At 44.3% G+C, this 22122-nt stretch overlaps 1 protein-coding gene and 1 long non-coding RNA gene across 2 annotated transcripts in view; one reads left to right on the forward strand and one right to left on the reverse strand.

Annotated features, from left to right (window-relative positions):
• Positions 1–22122, reverse strand: part of LOC138452541 (uncharacterized) — a 418730-nt gene that overhangs the window by 286221 nt on the left and 110387 nt on the right. Inside the window, exon 4 of the mRNA XM_069604986.1 lies at positions 852–1010. Within this exon, the coding sequence (XP_069461087.1) occupies positions 852–1010 (159 nt within the window). The remainder of the gene's footprint in view (positions 1–851; positions 1011–22122) is intronic.
• Positions 4217–5386, forward strand: LOC138453019 (uncharacterized). The gene is made up of 3 exons (XR_011260353.1): positions 4217–4302; positions 4679–4746; positions 5292–5386. It is a non-coding gene; the product is annotated as an uncharacterized lncRNA (long non-coding RNA).

Raw genomic sequence — 22122 nt, forward strand, 5'->3', positions numbered from 1 at the left:
AAAGCGGCACAGGATGGACGCTGATAAGATTTAAATAACTGGATAATTGGAATTCCATGTGTTGTTTTTTAAAATGTTTATTTGAATTGGACGCACGCAGCAGGATGCACAGGCCCCCTACACTAGTAACTAGCCTGAGTGGCACTCATGAGATTAGAGAGCTGAAAATCCTTGAGTGAGGCAGCTCCTCTCACACAGAATGCTTTGTGAGGGTCAGAATTCCCCATTGATGTGACTTGCTTTCTAAGGTAGTGGCAACAGATTACAGTTCACACATTCTACAGAGAGGGGAACGTATGTGGCATTTCCCTCAGATGTGCCCTCCCTCTTCCCCTGAACAGGCAACTCTGCAATGACAGAAAATATGCTGTCTCTGGAGCTTTCAGTTTTTTTTATGGCGGCCATCTTGGAATAGTTTCTCTGCACGCTGCAATCTCCTTCCACTTTTCATTGAATTCGACACTACTTTGAGTTTAACTAAAGACCAGGAGCCCAATTCGAATCCATCCCCTGTTCCTGTGCCTGCCACCGATCTCCTACCTCCCCAGTACCTTCTACCCACTGAGGCCATTCCTCGAAAGCACACACTTAGTAGATAACCTGCTGGTTGAACCTCTCAAACATTTTTGCCCGTACCTCAAAAGAATTTTGAGAAGTTATTTTCGGCAAATGTTTCAGAGTTTATAGGACTAGAGAGAGGGGAGAGATTATGGAAGCAAATCACCAGATTTCACATTATTTGTATATGATTTGTGGAGTTATCTGCTAGACCCTCATCCCTTTCCCCAGCTTGAAAGAAAACATGTTAGTTAAGTGTGGCCTCATATTTCACAGCCAGCGATTACAGGTACCTGCTGTCGCGTTCATGCACTTTAAGCCGCAATGGAAGTGGCAGCACTTCTGATCCCCGGTGCAGTTGCGGTCGCTCGTGCACTCGTCTGCTTCAGCCACGATGCATCTGATGTTGTCTTCTGGGCACTGTCCTGGTTTCGGTTTCGGTTTCGGTTTCACTGGGAAAAGTTATAGATTTGTCAAACTCTGTCCACTCATGTCATAAAATATTATTATTATTAACTAAGTACTAGTAGTGAACATGTAAAAGATATTTTTACTGTAATGTGCAAGTGCAGTGCAACCACATGTGACAGAGGTGTCTACTTTGTCATAGTTAGAATGTACTTTCTGGAGACAGTGGCAGCCATTAGAGATTTCGTCTGGAGTCCATGCATCATTACCGGAACGTCAGTAAGAACATGTCAGTACAATCCTCTCCTGTCAGTACCATCCTCTACTGCTCATCCTTCCAACAGGGAAAGATGCTTGATGGAACAGCAATGTAGCAGGTACGTGAGAAAGTCTGATGAAGAACATGGCATAAAGCCTGAGACTGGACATCATGGGTCACTTTTTCACTGGTATAAAACCAGTAACTAGGGCTTCTGTTGAGCAAATGAAGTGAGGTGCAAGTGGGGAATTGACTTTGATTTTTCTTAATGAACTCCGCGATTCAGTATTAAGGAGTCTCCGGAGGTTTCATTGGAGGTTTGTCCAGACATAAGTAGGTCATCTTGCACCCTCAAAGGCTAACACTGGCATTTGGGAATCTGGAAAGCCTCCTGCTAATGCCATGAGTTTCCATGAGCTGCCATGTTGCCTGGATATAGTAACATGGCCTCTCAATCCTCCTTGACATCCTTCTTACCAACAGGATGACGCATGCCCTGCAAAGAGAGTGAACACAAGTAATGGAGTGGATTGACGCCGACCTTCACCTTCTGCGACCTAGTATTAGTTTTACATCAGTTGACTAGTCATTGTACATGTCGCATCTGTCAAGAGAGATAGAGGTACACACTCCAACCTCTATAGTAAAAACACGTGACAAAGACTCTCTTTCGTAAAAATGCGCCACACTAGTTCAATAATATATCCAGAGTCGAGATTTATTAGTAAGTGCCCTTCATGGTAACACGTGTTTCGGCATCATTAGATAGTGCCTTTCTCAAACCAGGGCTGTTGAATTTGACATTGTAATTCAACAAGTGCACACACCAAAATAAAACAGTGAATAATAAAGATTAACCATTAAATTACATAATTCGCCAACAATGATAATATGCATGTCACAAGTTAATTAATGGACAGAAAGCATAAGGGATGGGCGAAGGGGAGGATGTGTAAGGTGAAGAGTATACAGAAAGAAAAAACAAGAAAGAAACAAAATAGAAATGACATGGTCAATAAAAATCATCCTTATGTTTGAAATTCTTTCTATATATAGCTAAAAGAAATGTTGAAAGCAACACTGGAACTCAATGTTTTTATGTTTAATGGAGACTACTACCGCCAGCGCCAGGGAGCGGCAATGGGCACAAAATATGCACCAGCATTAGCCAATTTATTCATGGGGATGTTAGAGGATGACGTAGTCTACAATGACAGCCATTAGAGCGAACATGCAATTGTATGGGCGCACTATATTGATGACATTCTCCTGATCTGGAGAGGAGAGAAGCAGCTATTAGAACACTTCATAGAACGTATCAACACCAGTAAATATGGAATACAGTTCACATCAGAAATAGATGCTGCATCAATCCATTTTTTAGATCTCACAATCTACACAAAGGACAACCAAATACACACCAAAACTTTCCGTAAACCAACTGAAGTGAATTCAACATTGTGTACAACAACTAGTTGTCACTTACAAATGGTCAAGGACAACAATCCTGCAGGAGAGGTCATTCGTGCCAGACGAAATTGCAAAGAACATTTGCAGTTTCAAAGAGAATGTGAGTTATTATCAACAAGATTCAAACAAAGAGGCTACAATGTCAAACATATAAAAAAAAAGCAGCAGACAAAAGTTTGGCATTAAAACAATCAGAAACTCTGTGTAAAAAACAAACTACTAAAAGTCATTTAGAAAACGTGAGATTTATTACAACATATTCGAATGACCACTCCAAGATCATGCAAATCCTTAATCGAAATTGGCATTTATTACAATTGGATCCTGACCTCACATCATTCACACAGAAGAAACCTCCAATCGTGTTTACCAGAGCCAAAACATTGAGGAATATTGTTAGCCCTTCACTGCTCCCCAGCATCAGTGACAGCCAACCATCCAACTGGCTCACCCCAGACAGCTTTGGGTTTAGAAAATGTGGGACATGTTCCTTTTGTCCATATGCACACGCACCGGCAAGTAAATTTCAGGATGACCATGGAAGTTATTTGAACATTAAACAAAACATTAACTGCCGTACTTAAGTATATGCCATTATATGTATTTGTCACAAAGTATATATAGGAAGTACGATTTGCCAACTCCAAACAAGAATTTGCGAACATTTGGCAGGCATTGACAGTCAAAATCAGAACTTACCACTAGCCGTACATTGGCAACAAGAACACCAAATGGCTGACAAAACAGGGATCAGATTCATTGGATTGAAACAGGAAAGACTTGGCACCAGAGGAGGAAACCTTGAGCTAGCATTGAGACAATCAGAAGCCAGACTCATTTGTCAGTTTCAGACTTTGAAATTTGGTTTGAACACGGACAGTGAAATGTATTGCTTTTTATAATTCCAATCAATAATATGACTCAGTGTAAATTCTATATACTTTATTGTGAAAAGATACCAATGGTCAATGGACACATATGCCCACTGCAATGACACAACTTACTTCATCTAATCTGTACAAAGCATGACTTACCCATTAGTTGGGTCGATACAGTTAATCATCTACTATTGTGTCGAGACCAACTACCTAAATATGCGAGGAGATACATGAGACCTGTTTACCAAGTACCGGTCTTAATGTATCCTGTGCTAAATATAATGCTATCTGGTATCTCGCCCGTGCATAATATAATGCATTCATATTTATGCATGTTTGACAACCAGGTCCGAATCAGCAATATACTTATAACATTGCAAGGCTAAGATTACTATAAATATAATGTTGCCACTTAACGTATTTTTCAGAAATGAGTATTAGTAATGCAAGATTCACGCTCATTTATTTTCCATCAATTACCAGCGTAAATCGTAACATTTACATTTGTAAATCTATTCGCAAAATAATAGTGCAGTATGAAAACCCGTTCCAGCATTAAAGTACATACTAGATAGCCCAAAAGATGGCCGGCGGGGTCATGGCAATCAAGGAAGGACTACCTCGTTGCCATGACTCCCACCATCAACACGAACGCTGAGTTTTTATAAAAGTACCGATGCAGCTAGTATGCAGGTTGATCCTCATACTTTGGACGCCCCCGATGATACGGTAAGCGTGTTCATCCTAATAATGGATTACATACTGGATATTATTCCACGCGCGATGGTCGCGGCAGACGGACGTAATAAACGGCTTCTCTGCATCACGCATGGACAAAATACATATTGCTAATAAGCGTTTTGGGCAGCTTACGGCAAACACGCCTTCCGCAATGTGTTACATTAATGCTTTGAAAGCAAGCAACAGTGTCTAAACGGCATCGGGTGTCGTTTTAAATAGTAAAACGTGTCTATTAGTACATGTATTCATGCACAATAATGCACTCACAGTTATTGACTAAATTTCTAAATATTAGGCAACATCGGCCAACAGCTAAGGACACAACAGCACAGTCAGGTGAATAACAAGACTTATTTCATTGCAGGGATTTAACCCGGTTAACACATTCTAGAACAGACGGAAAGATATTATCAAGTTGCACCATGTCAACAGGTAACATGGGTATAATGTATGTTTAAATGGTGTTGGAAAGATTTTTTGAGTCCATATTAAGTTCGAGTACTAATTATTGGCACTAAGTGTATTTTGAGACACACATATAACTACTTTGGAGTAATTTAGATATCATCACGTACATTCTGGATGCTAATGGTGGAAAGTAACAACATACGAATATAAGATCAGATGTCTATGACATCATTAAATTCAGTCTGTGGTAAGACAACCAAATGTAAACACCAATAGTTCAACATTAAAAAGGAAGAGTGATATATATAGAAAGAATTTCAAACATAATGATGATTATTATTAACCATGTCATTTCTATTTTGTTTTTTTCTTGTTTTTTTCTTTCTGTATACTCTTAACCTTACACATCCTCCCCTTCATCCCATCCCTTATGCTTTCTGTCCATTAATTAACTTGTGACATGCATATTATCATTGTTGGCGAATTATGTAATTTAATGGTTAATCTTTATTATTCACTGTTTTATTTTGGTTTGTGCACTTGTTGAATTACAATGTCAAATTAAACAGCCCTGGCTTGAGAAAGGCACTATCTAATGATGTCGAACCACGTGTTACCCTGAAGGGCACTTACTAATAAATCTCGACTCTGGAGATATTATTGAACTAGTGTGGCGCATTTGTACGAAAGAGAGTCTTTGTCACCTGCAAAGAGAGTGCCCTGGCATTATAGGCTCTGCATGTGAAGTCATTTATCTAATCAAGATAAGCTTTCAGGATCCCCAGGACCCATCATACTGCTATTCCATTGCATGCAGAGGACGCCAGCTTGCAGTAATTACTCCCATAGCATGTAACACCACCGGTTTGCACTAAATATGTCCCATAGCAGGTAACAGCAGCACCTTGCACTAAATAAGTCCCTTAGCATGAACACCACCAGCTAGCACTAAATAACCCCTTAGCATGTAACACCACCAGCTTGCACTAAATACCCCCTTAGCATGTAACACCACCAGCTAACACTAAATACCCCCTTAGCATATAACACCACCAGCTTGCACTAAATACACCCCTTAGCATGAACACCACCAGCTTGCACTAATTGCACCCCTTAGGATGTAACACCACCAGCTTGCACTAAATACACCCCTTAGGATGTATCACCACCAGCTTGCACTAAATACACCCCTTAGCATATAACACCACCAGCTTGCACTAAATACACCCCTTAGCATATAACACCACCAGCTTGCACTAAATACATCCATAGCTTGTAACACCACCAGCCTGCACTAAATACACCCCTTAGGATGTAACACCACCAGCTTGCACTAAATACACCCCATGGCATATAACACCACCAGCTTGAACTAAATACAACCCTTAGCATATAACACCACCAGCTTGCACTAAATACACCCATAGCTTGTAACACCACCAGCTTGCACTAAATGCACCCCTTAGGATGTAACACCACCAGCTTGCACTAAATACACCCCTTAGGATGTAACACCACCAGCTTGCACTAAATATGCCCCTTAAGATGTAACACCACCAGCTTGCACTAAATACGCCCCTTAGGAAGTAACACCACCGGCTTGCACTAAATACACCCCTTTCCATATAACACGACCAGCTTGCACTAAATACACCCCTTGGCATATAACACCACCAACTTGCACTAAATACACCCATAGCTTGTAACACCACCAGCTTGCACTAAATACCCCCTTAGCATGTAACACCACCAGCTAACACTAAATACCCCCTTAGCATGTAACAACGCCAGCTTGCACTAAATACACCCCTTAGCATGAACACCACCAGCTTGCACTAATTGCACCCCTTAGGATGTAACACCACCAGCTTGCACTAAATACACCCCTTAGGATGTATCACCACCAGCTTGCACTAAATACACCCCTTAGCATATAACACCACCAGCTTGCACTAAATACACCCCTTAGCATATAACACCACCAGCTTGCACTAAATACATCCATAGCTTGTAACACCACCAGCCTGCACTAAATACACCCCTTAGGATGTAACACCACCAGCTTGCACTAAATACACCCCATGGCATATAACACCACCAGCTTGAACTAAATACAACCCTTAGCATATAACACCACCAGCTTGCACTAAATACACCCATAGCTTGTAACACCACCAGCTTGCACTAAATGCACCCCTTAGGATGTAACACCACCAGCTTGCACTAAATACACCCCTTAGGATGTAACACCACCAGCTTGCACTAAATATGCCCCTTAAGATGTAACACCACCAGCTTGCACTAAATACGCCCCTTAGGAAGTAACACCACCGGCTTGCACTAAATACACCCCTTTCCATATAACACGACCAGCTTGCACTTAATACACCCCTTGGCATATAACACCACCAACTTGCACTAAATACACCCATAGCTTGTAACACCACCAGCTTGCACTAAATACACCCATATCTTGTAACACCACCAGCTTGCACTAAATACACCCCTTCGGATGTAACACCACCAGCTTGCACTAAATACGCCCCTTTGGATGTAACAACACCAGCTTGCACTAAATACGTCCCTTGGCATATAACACCACCAGCTTGAACTAAATATACCCCTTAGCATATAACACCACCAGCTTGCACTAAATACACCCATATTTTGCGACACCACCAGCTTGCACTAAATGCACCCCTTAGGATGTAACACCACCAGCTTGCACTAAATATGCCCCTTAGGATGTAACATCACCAGCTTGCACTAAATACGCCCCTTAGGATGTAACACCACCGGCTTGCACTAAGTACGTGGCTTAGTATGTAACAGCACCAGTTTGCACTAAATATGTCCCTTAGCAGGTAACAGCAGCACCTTGCACTAAATAAGTCCCTTAGCATGAACACCACCAGCTAGCACTAATACCCCCTTGCACTAAGTATCCCATATCATGTAACATGATTATGCAGCCATTCGCTCGACACAACATGATCATACAGCTGGGCACAGCGTTACTTTGTCAGCATGAGCTTTACCAAACATGATTACACACCCATGAGCGGGAACCAACACACATATAAAGCCTTGTTCTGGAGACTACTGGCTATTCAGCCAAGACCTGTATCCAGCATGATTATAGGGTCCTGAGCTGGACAAGATAGGAACATATATGCAATCGTCTTTTGGAAATTGACCAGTTTTTGTTGTAGTAAAGTATGAGCCAGATTAGAAAACCCTGTGACTGAAGGGGATACAAATGCCATAAGGCAGCAATAGTGGGGTCCTAGTGCCACTGAACTGGAGCTTTACCTCCCACTGAACTGTGTTCATATGAAAAGACCTTCAGTGCACATCACAGCTTAAAATGCACACTCTCGGGTCAAACCTGTCCTTTATGCAAGCATCACAGTGCACCCCAGAGATCCACCTTATAAATTATCCCTATCACTATTTGCCAATCTCCAGGACCCCAGAGGTGGAGGACCTTGTCACTGTGTTGCATGGACATGTACCTATTAAGACCTTTCTCACCTGGCTCTGCTGTGGTGCCATTCGCCACAATGCAAAGGGGTAGAGCAAGTGACATCCCTCCTAACCATGACCCTTAAATGACATCACAAGAAGTGACAGTACACTGTCATTGATCACTTAAAGACCACACTGTAGCTGGCCTCTACAAAACATCAGTGGAAGGTGCATGTCTCAGTCAGAGGATGTTACATAACAGTGCCAGTGCCTGTGACCACTCAAAGGCATCACAAGAAGGGCATCAAAGGAAGTGACATCAGACTGGCCGTGACCACTCAAAGGCATCACAAGAAGGGCATCAAAGGAAGTGATATCAGTCTGCCCTTGACCAATCAAAGGCATCACAAGAAGGGCATCACATGAAGTGACATCAGACTGCCTGTGACCACTCGAAGGCATCACAAGAAGGGCATCACAGGAAGTGACATCAGACTGCCCTTGACCACTCAAAGGAAGTGACATCAAACTGCCCTTCACCACTCAAAGGCAGCACAAGAAGGGCATCACAGGAAGTAGCACCAGACTGCCTTTGACCACACAAAGGCATCACAAGAAGGGCATCACAGGAAGTGACATCAGACTGCCCTTCACCACTCAAAGGCATCACAAGAAGGGCATCACAGGAAGTGGCATCAGACTGCCCTTCACCGCTGACAGGAAGTGATATCAAACTGCCCTTCACCACTCAAAGGCATCACATGAAGGGCACCACAGGAAGTGATATCAGACTGCCCTTCGCCACTCACAGGAAGTGATATCAAACTGCCCTTCACCACTCAAAGCTATCACAAGAAGGGCATCACAGGAAGTGACATCAGACTGCCCTTGACTACACAAAGGAATCACAAGAAGGGTATCACAGGAAGTGGCATCAAACTGCCCTTCACCACTCAAAGACTTCACAGGAGGTGTCAATCTAAATGTTTTGACTTCTCTAACGTACCATTTTATATTTTTCAAACTATCATTATTGAAAACATTGAAACACGTAATTCTAATGATGGGGAAAACACCCAGCGACTAAAACAAACATAATCACAAATCATTGCATGTACAGGCTCAGCTGTAAGAGCGATAGCAAAAGAGAGGTCCCCAAGCAGTCCACTGATCTTTCAAACACACGTTGCACCTCTAGTTTAATCTTTTAATTTGAACTATAATCTCTCAAAGCTATCAAAACTCTAGGCCACGTTGCTGATTTTCATTTGTTGGCTGAGTCCTTCTGATCTTTCATGTTTTGCTTACTCTAACCCATCTTTAGAGGTCTTCACAAATCACCTTTGACTCTGCTTGTGGTGTGTTTATTTCCAGAGCCAGCAAATGCCATCAAGACCCAAATGTCTAAATACAGCTTGATTATCTCTCTGTGGATTCCAAGGTCTACTCCAAGGATTCCTATCCTGCTCATAACATAGCCATGCCAGCAGTGCAGGCGTCTAGGCCTTTGCTCATGGCATAGCCATGCCAGCAGTGCAGGCGTCTTGGCCTTTGCTCATAACATAGCCATGACAGCAGTGCAGACGTCTTGGCCTTTGCTCTTAGCATAGCATGACAGCAGTTCAGGCGTCTTGGCCTTTGCTCATAGCATAGCCATGATAGCACTGCAGGCGTCTTGGCCTTTGCTCATAGCATAGCCATGCCAGAATCTGGATTTCGACAGTCTGACAAGGGCGAGGAGCTTCGATCAACTTAAAATGGAGGTCCTCATTTTCTGGAGATCTTCGACCCTCTGTTGATCGTTTCTGGGAGTGTTTTCTTCTGTTCGACCAAATTCTCAATCTTTGTCTATTTGCACATGTTTGGATATTTAGAAAGTCTCTAAAAAACCAGCTTTGCAGTTTTGCATCTGGGCAGGCCCTGTTGCCCTACTTTTTCATCCAGGCACTTGTTCATTTTGTTAATTCAAACTGTGTTGATTTAATTATATTTTATAGGTTTTTCTGTACAGTGTGCTGTTGTAATTCTATACTATGTTCATACTTTTGGAAGACGTTTATAACTAAATGAATTAAAGCAGGAAAAAAAGGGTTGTGGCTATTACTAAATGATGTTTGCGCGTCCGTGTGCATCAGTCACAATCTCTGCCTCTGCCTGGCTGTAGAGAATCTAGAATTAGCCGGCTTTTCTATTGCAATGTGTTGAGTTCTGTGGCTTATCCATGATGGGTTGAGGGCCACGACCGGCCACCCATTAGAGAGGAGCTAAGCAAAGCGAGCCAGCCTGTTATGAACAAAGCCACCAATATTTTGAGTAATTCAGAATTCATGCAAATGACTTCATCTAGGACTAGTGACCCGGAAGTTCAGGAGTTCAGGCAGGGGATGTATGGCATCATTAGACCTAGGGGGGCAAGATTACTTTTCTGGTCCATAGTGCAATGCCCCAAGCCCACGGTGCAGCACCTCCAACTTCCAGAACAAGTCAACTCAATACCAACCTCTCCCCCTCCCACACATTCTCAAGTATACATAGTAGACATTGTTGACATGACTTTCCTTTTATGAAACATAATTTGTCAGTGGTGTTCATGGCTTCTTAGAAATCGAACCCCTGGAAATTCTCCCACTTACCAAACATAGTAAAGTTATTTCACAAGGATAACATCATTGGTGGAATGGGAAAGATATGATTTGAGCCCAGTTTTCAATGTGTTGCAGTTTGTAATTTGACAGCAGGCTACATCTCCTCCCAGCCCATGCCCATCTTTAGTTTTAGAACAATGTAAAGAGACGGCAACGCTAGTAAATGCATTGGTAGAGCAGAGCCACTGCTGAACCTGTGGGTGACCATTTGCTCCCAGAGCCAAACAGGAGCTGGAATGGCAAAATGCACATAACCGGCTTCCTACCTCCCCAGCCCACAACTAAAAATCCATACCTGCACCCTGTGCACCCATCTCCCACATCATGAGACCCTCCCTTGTCATTGTGCCTTCTCACCAGTATGCTTAACATACATTGTTAACATTATAATCATTTATAGAGGAACACTATAGAGAATAATTCAGATGAGTGAGGCTTTCTCTACAGATAGTTAAGGAAAATAAGACACAGTGATGCCACATAATTTGCTCAGGATCACATAATGTATGAAGTGTATGATGTGGAGATTTGAGCCCTGCCTTCTTGGTTCCACAGCTTTGAATTCAGAAAGGAGGGAAGACTTCATCTCCTTTTCCATCTTCAATATTAGAAACAAAAATAAATGCTTTCTGCAAAGTTGTTTTTCAAGGGTTAAATTAGTATACTGTTCAATAAATCTTGTTTTCAAAGCACCAATGTATCTAAAAGGGGGAGGTCTATTCATTATCCATATCCTGGGGCAAATGCACCTTAGAAATGAACTAAGATTATACTTATAATGAACAATTATTATAATTATAATCTTAGTCTGTACAATTGTGTGTACTGTGAAAGCACTGAGTCACATGATAAAGCAACCTGAAGAAATATTAGAGAAGTAGTAATTGTAACATATGCCCATAAAGCAAGCATGCATCACTTAGTCAGAAAAAAGAAATATGGTCAAGCCAGTGCCACAATCGGGTCAATGGCATGCAGGTTAGACATATATCCCAGCAACAGTCAACCTGCTGACCTACTGTTCCAGATATGTACCTCCGTCTCATTTACCCTATTTTCTTTACCCATCATCCTCCAGAGTGCTTCCCTTGCACCATATTCTCTATGCCCCCATTTTTTACAAATAATTTACAGGCCTCCATTCCCCTTTTGCTCCATCTTTAACTATTAACTAAGTCCCCTTCCTGTACCTTGCACGCACCTGCATCACTTGCCCACATTGCTCAGTCACCAATTCCTTGCCCTTCACACCCTTTAATTGCCCTTCACACCAAGCCCATTCCTTGCCTTTAGCCACCGTCCGTTGCCCAGGTTTAAAGTTAGACAGTAGACCCCCATGATTTGCCATTCAGCCTCTGCCAGACACGACAAGAGGCCGTGGTCAGGGTGTTGCTGGTAATTGCGGCAATGGGGTCTACACTTGGACAATGCAGAGCAAAGGACGGCAAGAGGGCGCATCTTTTTAGTGCTCCCAAGTGGCACTTTCTTGGGAGGCCGGCTGCATCTTTCAACTCACGGAAGCAGTGGGAACTGCATAGGGAATACACCTTGGGCCTGGCAATGGCGAGGGAGCCAGAGGAGTTTATTATATTCATGTGGTTCTTCAAATAAGGTGGAGTGTGTGTGCGTTTCAGTATCTGTAACTGCAGTAATGTGTTTGAGTGTATTTGTGACAGTGTAAAGTAGAGTTGGCGGGATGCATCTATGCTCATGTGACTTTGTATCTATATTTCGGAAAACTGGTGTTAATTTTCAAGTGTGTCTTTTGTTGGTTATGTAAGAGAAGTGTGTTGTGGACAAAACAATGGGTCTTATCACAAGTTTGGCAGTATTCTGGCAGCAAATCAGCTGTAATACTGTCAAGCTTAGTAACCGTTACCACCAGTTGGGCCCCAGGAGTTACCATTAGACTACAAGTGGTGGTAATTCCCCATGTTTGGAGTCCATAGGACTCCATGGGGATTATTGGCAGATTTACAGCCTGGGGAATTACCACATGGTAAATCTGAAGCCTTTTGGAGGTATAAAGTGGGGGATTTATCTCCAGGGTTTTGCTGGAGGTAAATCTGCAATTTTCCTTTGAAAATTGGCAGATTTACCACACAGTAATTCAGCTGCCGCTAAATCGGACACACATTATAATTTGGCAGTGGGGGAAAAGTGGTGATAACAGAATTACCGCCACTTTTTTGCTGCATCGGTTAACTTGGAATGAAGCCCTATGAAAAACGATCACAGACTTAGGGGATCATTCAGAGTTGGGTGGCAACAGTAAAATTGCCAGTATTTGGCAAGTACTATTGATTTTGCCATCCAGAGTTTGATCAAATACCATCAGTGGCATTTCATGGGAATGCTGGTGGTGGTATTTTAGGTGGAACTTTTGCATATAAACACCTATTTTGTCCTCTTCGTTAAAGGTGCAGGTAAAAAAATCAAGAGGCCCCAATTTTTTGTAATCTTTTTTTTTTTACTCTACAGAATGGAAACACGGGTGCTTCCCTTCAAGAGAGTGAAACACGTTTCTACAAAGGGCCATGTTGAGACGGTAAACAGGTGGGCATCTCTGATTACCTCCTCTCACCACCGTACCCATATAATGCATAATGGGGCAGTGTTTACCCTTTTGTGCATAAAGAAAATGAACAGTAGTGATGTGAGCCACTACTGGACATAGTCGTTTCTCCCTTCACATTGATGCTGAAAATGGCTGAAAAGAACATCTTTTATATTCCCGCCATCAGAGGTGATATTTCTGAAATACCACTGGTGGAGCTGGTTAACTTTGTTGAGTGGTATTAAAAAATCTGCACAACTCTGAATGAACCCCTTAGTTTGTAGTCTTCTAATAATTAATAACTGAATTGTTTATGTTTCTAGGTGTGTTTTTTAACTGTGTCCAAAAGTAAGTACCACCAACAGCCCAGCAGCCGTTTCTATAACCACCGTATAAGTAACATCCCTGGGTGCTATTATTTTTATTATATCACCATCATAAAAATGTGTACAAAAGAGAAAATCGTTAGTTTGCAATCATTAAAATCTAATTGTAACAAAACACCACACCAACCAGTGATCTCGTATCTCATAATATTCATCTCATACCCTTTCATCCCCATTCAAACTAATATCATTCATACTTGTGCAAACAAACGCAATATCTATTGTCTGTTCTAAAATAAGAACACCTGGTCTATTCCACAGACCTTTAGATGCTTGACAATATTTTTCATCTAATAAAGTGCATCAACATATATTCTGAAAATGGCATATATTGTCAGATCTCTTTAAAATATATTCAATTGCCACGTAAGTTTCTATATAAAACCCAAGTAAGATCCAACTCCTGGATGGAGTAGGAACTGTGGTTGTGTCGACTCGAGTTTCGGGCAACTAGTTAGTTGAAGGAATTCCAACCAGTGCGCCTCATCAGGACATACAGATATGAAAAATACAGTTTTGTAAATAACTCGAAATTGTGTGTGTTGGATTCGTTTAGCGAGTAGTCACCTATTTTTATTCCTGTGCCTTCATGTTCCAGCCTCACAGGAATGTAGTTGGCAAGCAATAGTTGGCCGGAATCTATCGCCGTTTTGTGCAAAGGTTTTGGCACCGTTCCTCAGGCTTGGACCTCACATCAATAGTCTTGGTTAATCGAGCCAATTGTATCCCCTTATGTTGTTCCCGTGAATTTGTTGGTTGGTGTCTCTGTTATATCTCAATAGACCGCCTTATCGATGTCAGGGCGAAAGTCTCCATTAGCAATGAGGGCGTTTTCCCTTTTGACCCGTATGAGTGTACGGAGCCGGTGCCGACCCCGTTTCTGTGTTGCTCGCAAGATCGATCTCTCCAAAACAGCTATATCCAAGTCCAGCAGGAATTCAAGGTAACGCTGCCATTTTCTGCAATAACAACAGAACAGCCATTTTCCTAATCGTGTATGGGGAGCAGTGGTGCCAACATTACCATGCAGGGTCACATAATTGGTTATGCATACATTGCCACTCGGCGGTATGAACATGCCACTGCAGTCTAGGCTCCTCTCCCTCTCACCGATTGGGGAGGCCCATGTGTGAGGGCCTCCCGGGCCTATCTAGAGTATTGCTGAAATCAAGAATAATGCCTGGCTCCATTTACACAGAGTCTGAGCAAGCTGTGCAGCTCTCGCTTCCATCGTAGCAGGCTAGATTCTGAAGGATTTCATCTTTGCAATTATATTATTTACATTTTGAAGCTCTGGCCCATGGGGCAACAGCCCAGCCAGCCTGGGGGGCAGTTGCCCCTTTGCCCCCTTGCCAGTTCGCCCCTGAGTTCAGCATACGTCATGTTATTTTTGTGCAATGTTTTTCTTGGAGATGGAGAGATCCCTGTCTTTTGACAAGACCTGTCTCCGCTTGGAAGAAAGAATATGAGTTAAGTGTTGCATCAAATGTAACCCCGAGACATTACAGGTAACTGCGGTGTCGTTCTTGCACTTAAAGCTGCAGCGGAAGTAGCAGCACTTCTGATCCCCAGAGCAGTCGCCGTCGCTCTGGCACTGGTCAGCTTCAGGCCTGAAGCAGTTGATGGTGGCCGCTGGGCACTGTCCTGGTTTCAGTTTCACTGAGAAAAGTTGTTAATGTGTAAAACTCTGCGCTCTCATGAGACAAAACCATACATACAATCCTTACTGCGTACACTGGCCCTCATTGTAAGTTAGTGGGGACAGTGATGGCATATTTTAATGAGCATCTATGATAGATACCCATACCCAGTAAAACATTCCGCGCCTGGGTCCCACAGCACTTCGCATGCACACAATTAATAATGTGTGTCTGCCAAGTGCGGGGTGTCACAGAGGGGAGGCATGAAATTATTCACTGGGCATCTATGCCCAGTACAAAATGCCATGGTTATCCCCTGGGGCAGCAGCGCCCGCACACATAATCTGTCCCTTAGGCCCCTCAGTACCTCGCACACACACACACAATCACATTAATAATTATTGTGATTATGTGTCAGGCGCTAGCACACTAGCAGGTAGGCATGTCCTTTTTTACTGGGCATCTATAATAAAGCAAGCATGGTATATTGCGTGGGTAGTCTGGCATTTTGGTGCAGCTAGCCTAGCCCTTTCTTCCCATGGCATGACATTTTGTATTGGGCATCCTTTGATAAAGCAAGCCAGGCAAGTGTTGGATGGCTGAACTGGCATTTTGGTGTAACCAGTGTAACCCTTTCTTATTGTTGTTTAACATTTTGTATTGAGCATCTTTGATAAAGCAAAAAATGGTAAGTGTTATTATGCAACTCAACTGGCATTTTGGTGCATTCAGTTTGGACATGTTTTCATACTGCGACATGGCATTCTTAATGGTAAATCCAACTGGAGCATGTCCTTATCTGGAGAAACTGCCATATATTGCGAGAACAAGCATGGATATGGTTTCTTACAGTATCATTACTGGCATTATGCACAAAGCAAACATGAGTATGTTCTTATATGGGAATTGTGAGGAATTTGACCATCGGCATGGTAGATGTGCGCTCGCCTGAGCTTTTTGAAATTTGTATTTAAATGGAATGATGGTAGATCAACCTCAGGAAAATGTGTGGGACAAATCCACACACATATTCCCATGCTCACACCACGACAAAGCACAGACCTGTGTACTCCGGGCTTTACAAAGCCAACAGGCACCGTCTGCCCGGTCATATTTAGTTGGAATGTGACACACAAGGAGTGCACAATGTCATTCCCAGCAAGGGGAAGGAACAACCTTCCGCCTGCAGTGGCCTGATTAATTGACAAAGGTTCCATGGAACCACCCTGCTTTTTTGTTAGGCCCTGCAGCGATTATCATACCAATAGAGGGTACTTCAAACAGGCCCATACGGGGCCTGGCTGCAGAGGATAACAAAGGATACAGGAAACCCAACAAACATTCATATGTAACTGTGTCAACCTGAAGTCAGCTCCCGTCTCTCAGTATTGATGGCAGTGAACTGTCATGTCTTGGTCTGTTGTTTAAGGTATACCACCCCAGTAGGGGGACCCCATTCTTAAGGTGCGAGAATGTGGTTTGCAGGAGCCAGAGAGTCTGGTCTCACCACAGCTTCATGGGAGACCTTCTGCTTTAACAGGGACCACACAGGGGAGAGCATTAACCAAAGTGACTCTTTGAACACAACAGACAGAAAGATGGGTGGGACTTAGTACCACAAGGACGTGAGCCCATAGCTCTTTCTGTTGAGAGAAGGGTTCAGCCAGTTTAGTTCTGCGGCACACCTAGTTCCCGTTTTTCATCCCTTTTCCTTTCCTGTTGCAAAGCACTCTGGTTCTTACCTCAGGCATACAGGAGAATGTTGGGAGGGACCTTAGAATGGGTTCACTAAGGTAGACCTAGCCTACACCAATCATTGTTGCCCACATGGCTTTAAAAGAGGGCTGGGCCCCTCTTTTAGCAAATCATTCTGAAGACTTTACCAAATGTAACAAAGAATATCTCAATCTTGGACCCTGGCTGATGGTAGAGTCTGCCTTAAATCTTCCACCAGTGAAGGAAGGCCAGGATATCCAAAGAGGGAAGCATGATCCCGCCCCTAAACATCTACCAGGGAACAGGGAACATAGGGAGATACAGAACTCAGAGGACCTTATGAGAAACCTGAAGGTGTCTCAGCCGCTAGTGCCCAGGGATCTGTCATCCAGGTGGCCAGGACACGACCATCGCTATTGGATCCAGTTCCTGGGGGTGGACCAATGCGGGAGGATCGACTGGATGGGGAGCCTTCGGGGAGTGGAAATGGGGCACGGAAGGGTGAGACACGGTATTCCCTTCCTTATGACACCTTTTCCCCATCCTGCCCAGTGGGATATTTAGAAACTCTACCCCCCCCTTTCCAGCATGAACACTTTCTCACACTGTGAATGACAATGGGCTAATACCAGAGCCGTTTAACTGACATGTCCCAATAAAAGGGTCAAGTAAGCTCAGGCAATTGCAGACAACTACACACACCTGACTGCCCTTTCCCTTCCCCATAGGGATAAAAGGCAAAGCACGAGAGCACACTCTGAGCAAGGCTGAACGCACGAGGAAGCAGCTATTCCAGGACGGCAGTTCAAACAGAGGAGAAAGGCAGCAAGATCTGAAAGGACATCAAGGATGGAGTTGCCCTTGCCCTTCCGAATACAGAACTGCAAAGCCTCAAATAAAAGAAACATAAGACCGGGAATCGCAGCTGGCGAATGTTGTGACGGATGTCGATGGTACATGAAGCCCACCCGCACTGATAGCCAGGGCATGGAGACACGGTTGCCATCGTGGTACCTTCCTTGAATACAGCAGCAAATGAAAAAACACAAGTTCAGCACAGCCGGAGAGTCGGAAGAACCTGATAGTGGGCCGTACTGTGTTAGGCTCAAGATTGCAATGGCAACATTAGGAAGATTAAGATACAAATACTTTTCATGAACAAACTGGATACCAGAGATAGAGTGGTCTGGCACCACGTGGGCATTCATTCAAAGGTCTCTGGCTGCTACCCCTCTCCTAAACAAAGAGAATGTGTTGAGCTAAAAGAGTATTAAAACTACAAGTACCAAGAGGCCATAGGAAAGGCCAACATGAGGTGTCAAGGTGGTCATACAAGGGTCAAGCCAACCCCTTGTACAATCAAAAGTCCTTGACAAGTTGCTAAAGTTTTGAACATTGGGAAAGTGTGAACCCGACTGAGGGAATTGTGGAAAAGGCTTTTGCACCCGGCTGAGGGGAACACTGAGTGAACTGTGATTTTGTGAAACCCGCACTTGCCATAGGCTAACAGAGTGATCCAGCGAGACGAAATCGCCTTTCGGAAGTCTCTGTTTAAATTGGAAAGTGCTCTGGTAGTGTCAGGGGCAGACCAAAGGAAAAACAAAAACACACAGACAAAGCACATGAACCAATGCTAAGGGTGGTGGATGTGTGGGTGTTTTGCACCATGTTTCATGTAAAGACTTTAATAACACTGTGAAATCAGCCAAGAAGGGTGTGCTGCCTTACAGAAGACTGCTTTGTCCTCTCTGTAGTCTAAAAGCACATCAAAACTACATTGCCAGCATGCTTTGAGCATGGGCAGCCAATCAGAAGGCAGATTGGGCGTGGCGCGTGTCACCGTGCATGCGCGAGCACCAAAGCACGGGGCTTGTGTTCGAGGATCCCTAGGAGGAGGACGTGCACGGAGCAACTCTGGCCAAAACCACGCACAAGGGGCCCCGTCCCACCTGATCCAGCATCCGGCCCCTCGCCTGCCTAAAGATAAGTTTGGGACGCGCTGCAAAGGGAGTGGGGAGCGCAGCAGACAGATCCGGGACCACTGCAGAGGGAGCTGGGGAAGCGCAGGGGGCATGCCTATCTCAGCCCATAACGATCGTCCCTGTGCCGGCACAACAAGATAAGTAGCTGCTTTTGAGGCACCTTTTTTCCCCGCATTTGTTGTGCCTCCACGTTCTGGAGGACATTAACCCGGGGCGAACCACGTGTGAAAGCACGTTCTCGTTGCCATTAAAAGAACGTAGTGCTGAGAAAGCGGAACCAAGGGAAAACTTGATGCCGCAAGCCATGTGCGGCTAAGTTCATGCTGGCATTATTGAACAGCTTGTGAAAACAGTTCGTGGGTAGCCACGTGCGGTCTCACACGGTATTAACCACTGAGGGAGAGCGTATGAAAGTGGCATGCAGAGTGAATGACAGTGTCAATGCGTAGCAAGCAATAACACAATATTCTTTCTTTGTAGCCTGAGCCTTGCCTGCACAACCTCCAAGACGCAGCACAAGACTGACAGCTCGCGACTGGTGACATCAAGGACCACGTTACCGGACTAGAACAATTAAAAGATCTAAGTGTTGCACGCATTGCTAGTCAGTGTCAGTGAGCTACCAACTGACATACTGTGATTGTATACTTTGTTTGGTTCTATGTGATGTTAACATAGTGGTTATGTTTGCTTGAGGGTACAATTAATAACAGTGCATCCACCTTCAAGCAGTACAGAAGCTACCTTGTTTGGCATAAGATAAAGGTGTGCAACAGCCAAGCCTTCCCCAATCTCCCCAGCCCTGTCCACAACCTCTACCTAGCCCTTTTTCCGGTTACCCTAACTTCTATTACCCATCCAACCAACGAGAGCCTAACCCTCTTTCCCTGCTCTGGTTGTGAATGCCTGTGTAAGCTTCGACTTGCAGGTATCAAGATCAGTGTGGGGGTGGTTGTTTAATTCCACTCCTGCGCCAGGAACCAGTGTGCCCTTGACAGGTAGGTTGAGACTGAGAGAAGGAAAAGAACCCGGATCAGCGGGATCCAAAAGTGAAGGGTAATCACCCAACATGAAGATTAGCAGAAGGAACCGCTGTCAATCACCAACGCTTGCAGCTCCGACAGTCTTCTTGCTGAAGTAAAGAAGCCATTTTCCACAACAAAAATTTGAGGCGCGATGATGACATAGGCTCAAAAGGAGCCTTCATTAGCCCTGACAGCACCAGATTGAGACTCCAACTAGGAGGAAACTTTTTGGCCGGAGGAAAGGTTCGAAATAACCCTCTCAGGAAATGCTCGACTAGTTGGTCACTGAACAACGGAATCGAGTGCCTTTTTCAGGTAAACCTCAAAATGGCTGCCAAGTGAACCTTTATGGAGGTGAAAGATAATCCTTTTTTCGCCAAGTGTAGCAAATAAGGCAGAACTTGCTCTGAGGAGATGTTTATCAGATCCACACCTGGTTGATCCCTACACCACACACAGAATCTCTTCCACTTACATGCATATGAAACATTCATGGACGGAGCCCTCGCCACCTCCAAAATTCAGCGACAATCTGAAGAAATGTTTAGGACCCCAAACTTGGAGAAGTCAGCAGCCAAGCCGTCAGGCTGAGGGAGCCCGGGTCGTGATGCCAAATCGCTCCCTTGTCCTGGAATAGAAGGTCCAGCGTCTCTTGAAACCTCACTGGCTCTGCCACAGATAGCTGGAGTAGTTCCGAAAACCATGACTGTTTTGCCCAGTGAGGAGCAATTAGAATCACACAGCATGGATATTTGTGAATCCACTGGAGGGTTTGTCGAATGAGCAGGAACGAGGCAACGCATACGCGAACCTGCCCATCCACCGGAAAGAGTACGCATCCCCCAGCGAATTGGACTGTGGCCATCTGCTGGTGAATTTCTTGCAGTTCTTGTTCTCCCGGTTTGCGAAAAGATCCAGCGAACGACGACCCCATTTCCTGAAGATGCTCAACACTTGTTGATCGTTCAGCTCCCACTCGTGTAGTTGGTTCATCTCTCTGCTGAGAGAGTCTGCCTGTACATTGTTCACCTCTGGTAGATGGTACGCCACTATGCTTATTCCTTGTTCAAGGGCCTAGTGCCATATTTCCTGGGCTTCGCCCGAGAGTGTTCTGGAACAAGTGCCCCCTTGTTTCCGGAGGTAGAACACTGTGGTAGTATTGTCTGTTAATATTCTCACCACTGATTCCTGTATGCGCGGCAAAAACGCCTTCAGAGCCCAACGAACCGCTCTCAGTTCCAGCACATTGATGTGAAGGGTCGACTCGTCTGGGCACAATCGGCGTTGAACTTGCAGGGACCCCAGATGGGCTCCCCATCCTCTTTGAGATGCATCCGTCACCATGTCAATTGAAATTTCAGTTCCAGCAGAGGCATTCCTCTTGTCAGGTTGTCTGAAAGTTGCCACCACTGAAGCGCTTTTAGAAGCTCGCTGCTGATCTTCAACTTGTCGGACCACAATCCGTGACTTTGAGACCATCGGTCTGCCAGAAATTCCTGTATCGGTCTCATGAAGAGACGACAGTTGTTCACTAGCGGAATACATGACGCCATGGCTCCTAGCAGCAACATGTATTTTCTGACTGACACCCTGGTGCCAGTTCTCAACTCCTCTGCTCTTTGTTTGAGTTTTTGAACTCTCTCCATGGAAGGCTTCACTAGTCCTGATTGAGTCTGGAACTCCGCGCCCAAAAACAGCAAGCTCCTTGAGGAGACAGAAAGGATTTTCTGAAGTTGATTACAAAGCCTAACCGCTGTAGTAGTTGCATGATGGCCTCTAGGCTTGCTTGCGTCACTGCCGGGGACGAGCCTCTTATTAGCCAGTCGTCCAGGTAAGGGTAGACGTGGTGACCTTTTCTTCGTAGCCATGCTGCCACCAGAGCTAAACATTTCATGAACATCCTGGGAGATGATTTCAGGCCGAAGGGAAGCACCTTGAACTGGTAATGACTCTGACCCACCACAAACCTTAGGAATCTTCT

Source organism: Ambystoma mexicanum, chromosome 4p (assembly GCF_040938575.1).
Source record: "Ambystoma mexicanum isolate Mex_15411 chromosome 4p, UKY_AmexF1_1, whole genome shotgun sequence".
Lineage (NCBI taxonomy): Eukaryota > Metazoa > Chordata > Amphibia > Caudata > Ambystomatidae > Ambystoma > Ambystoma mexicanum.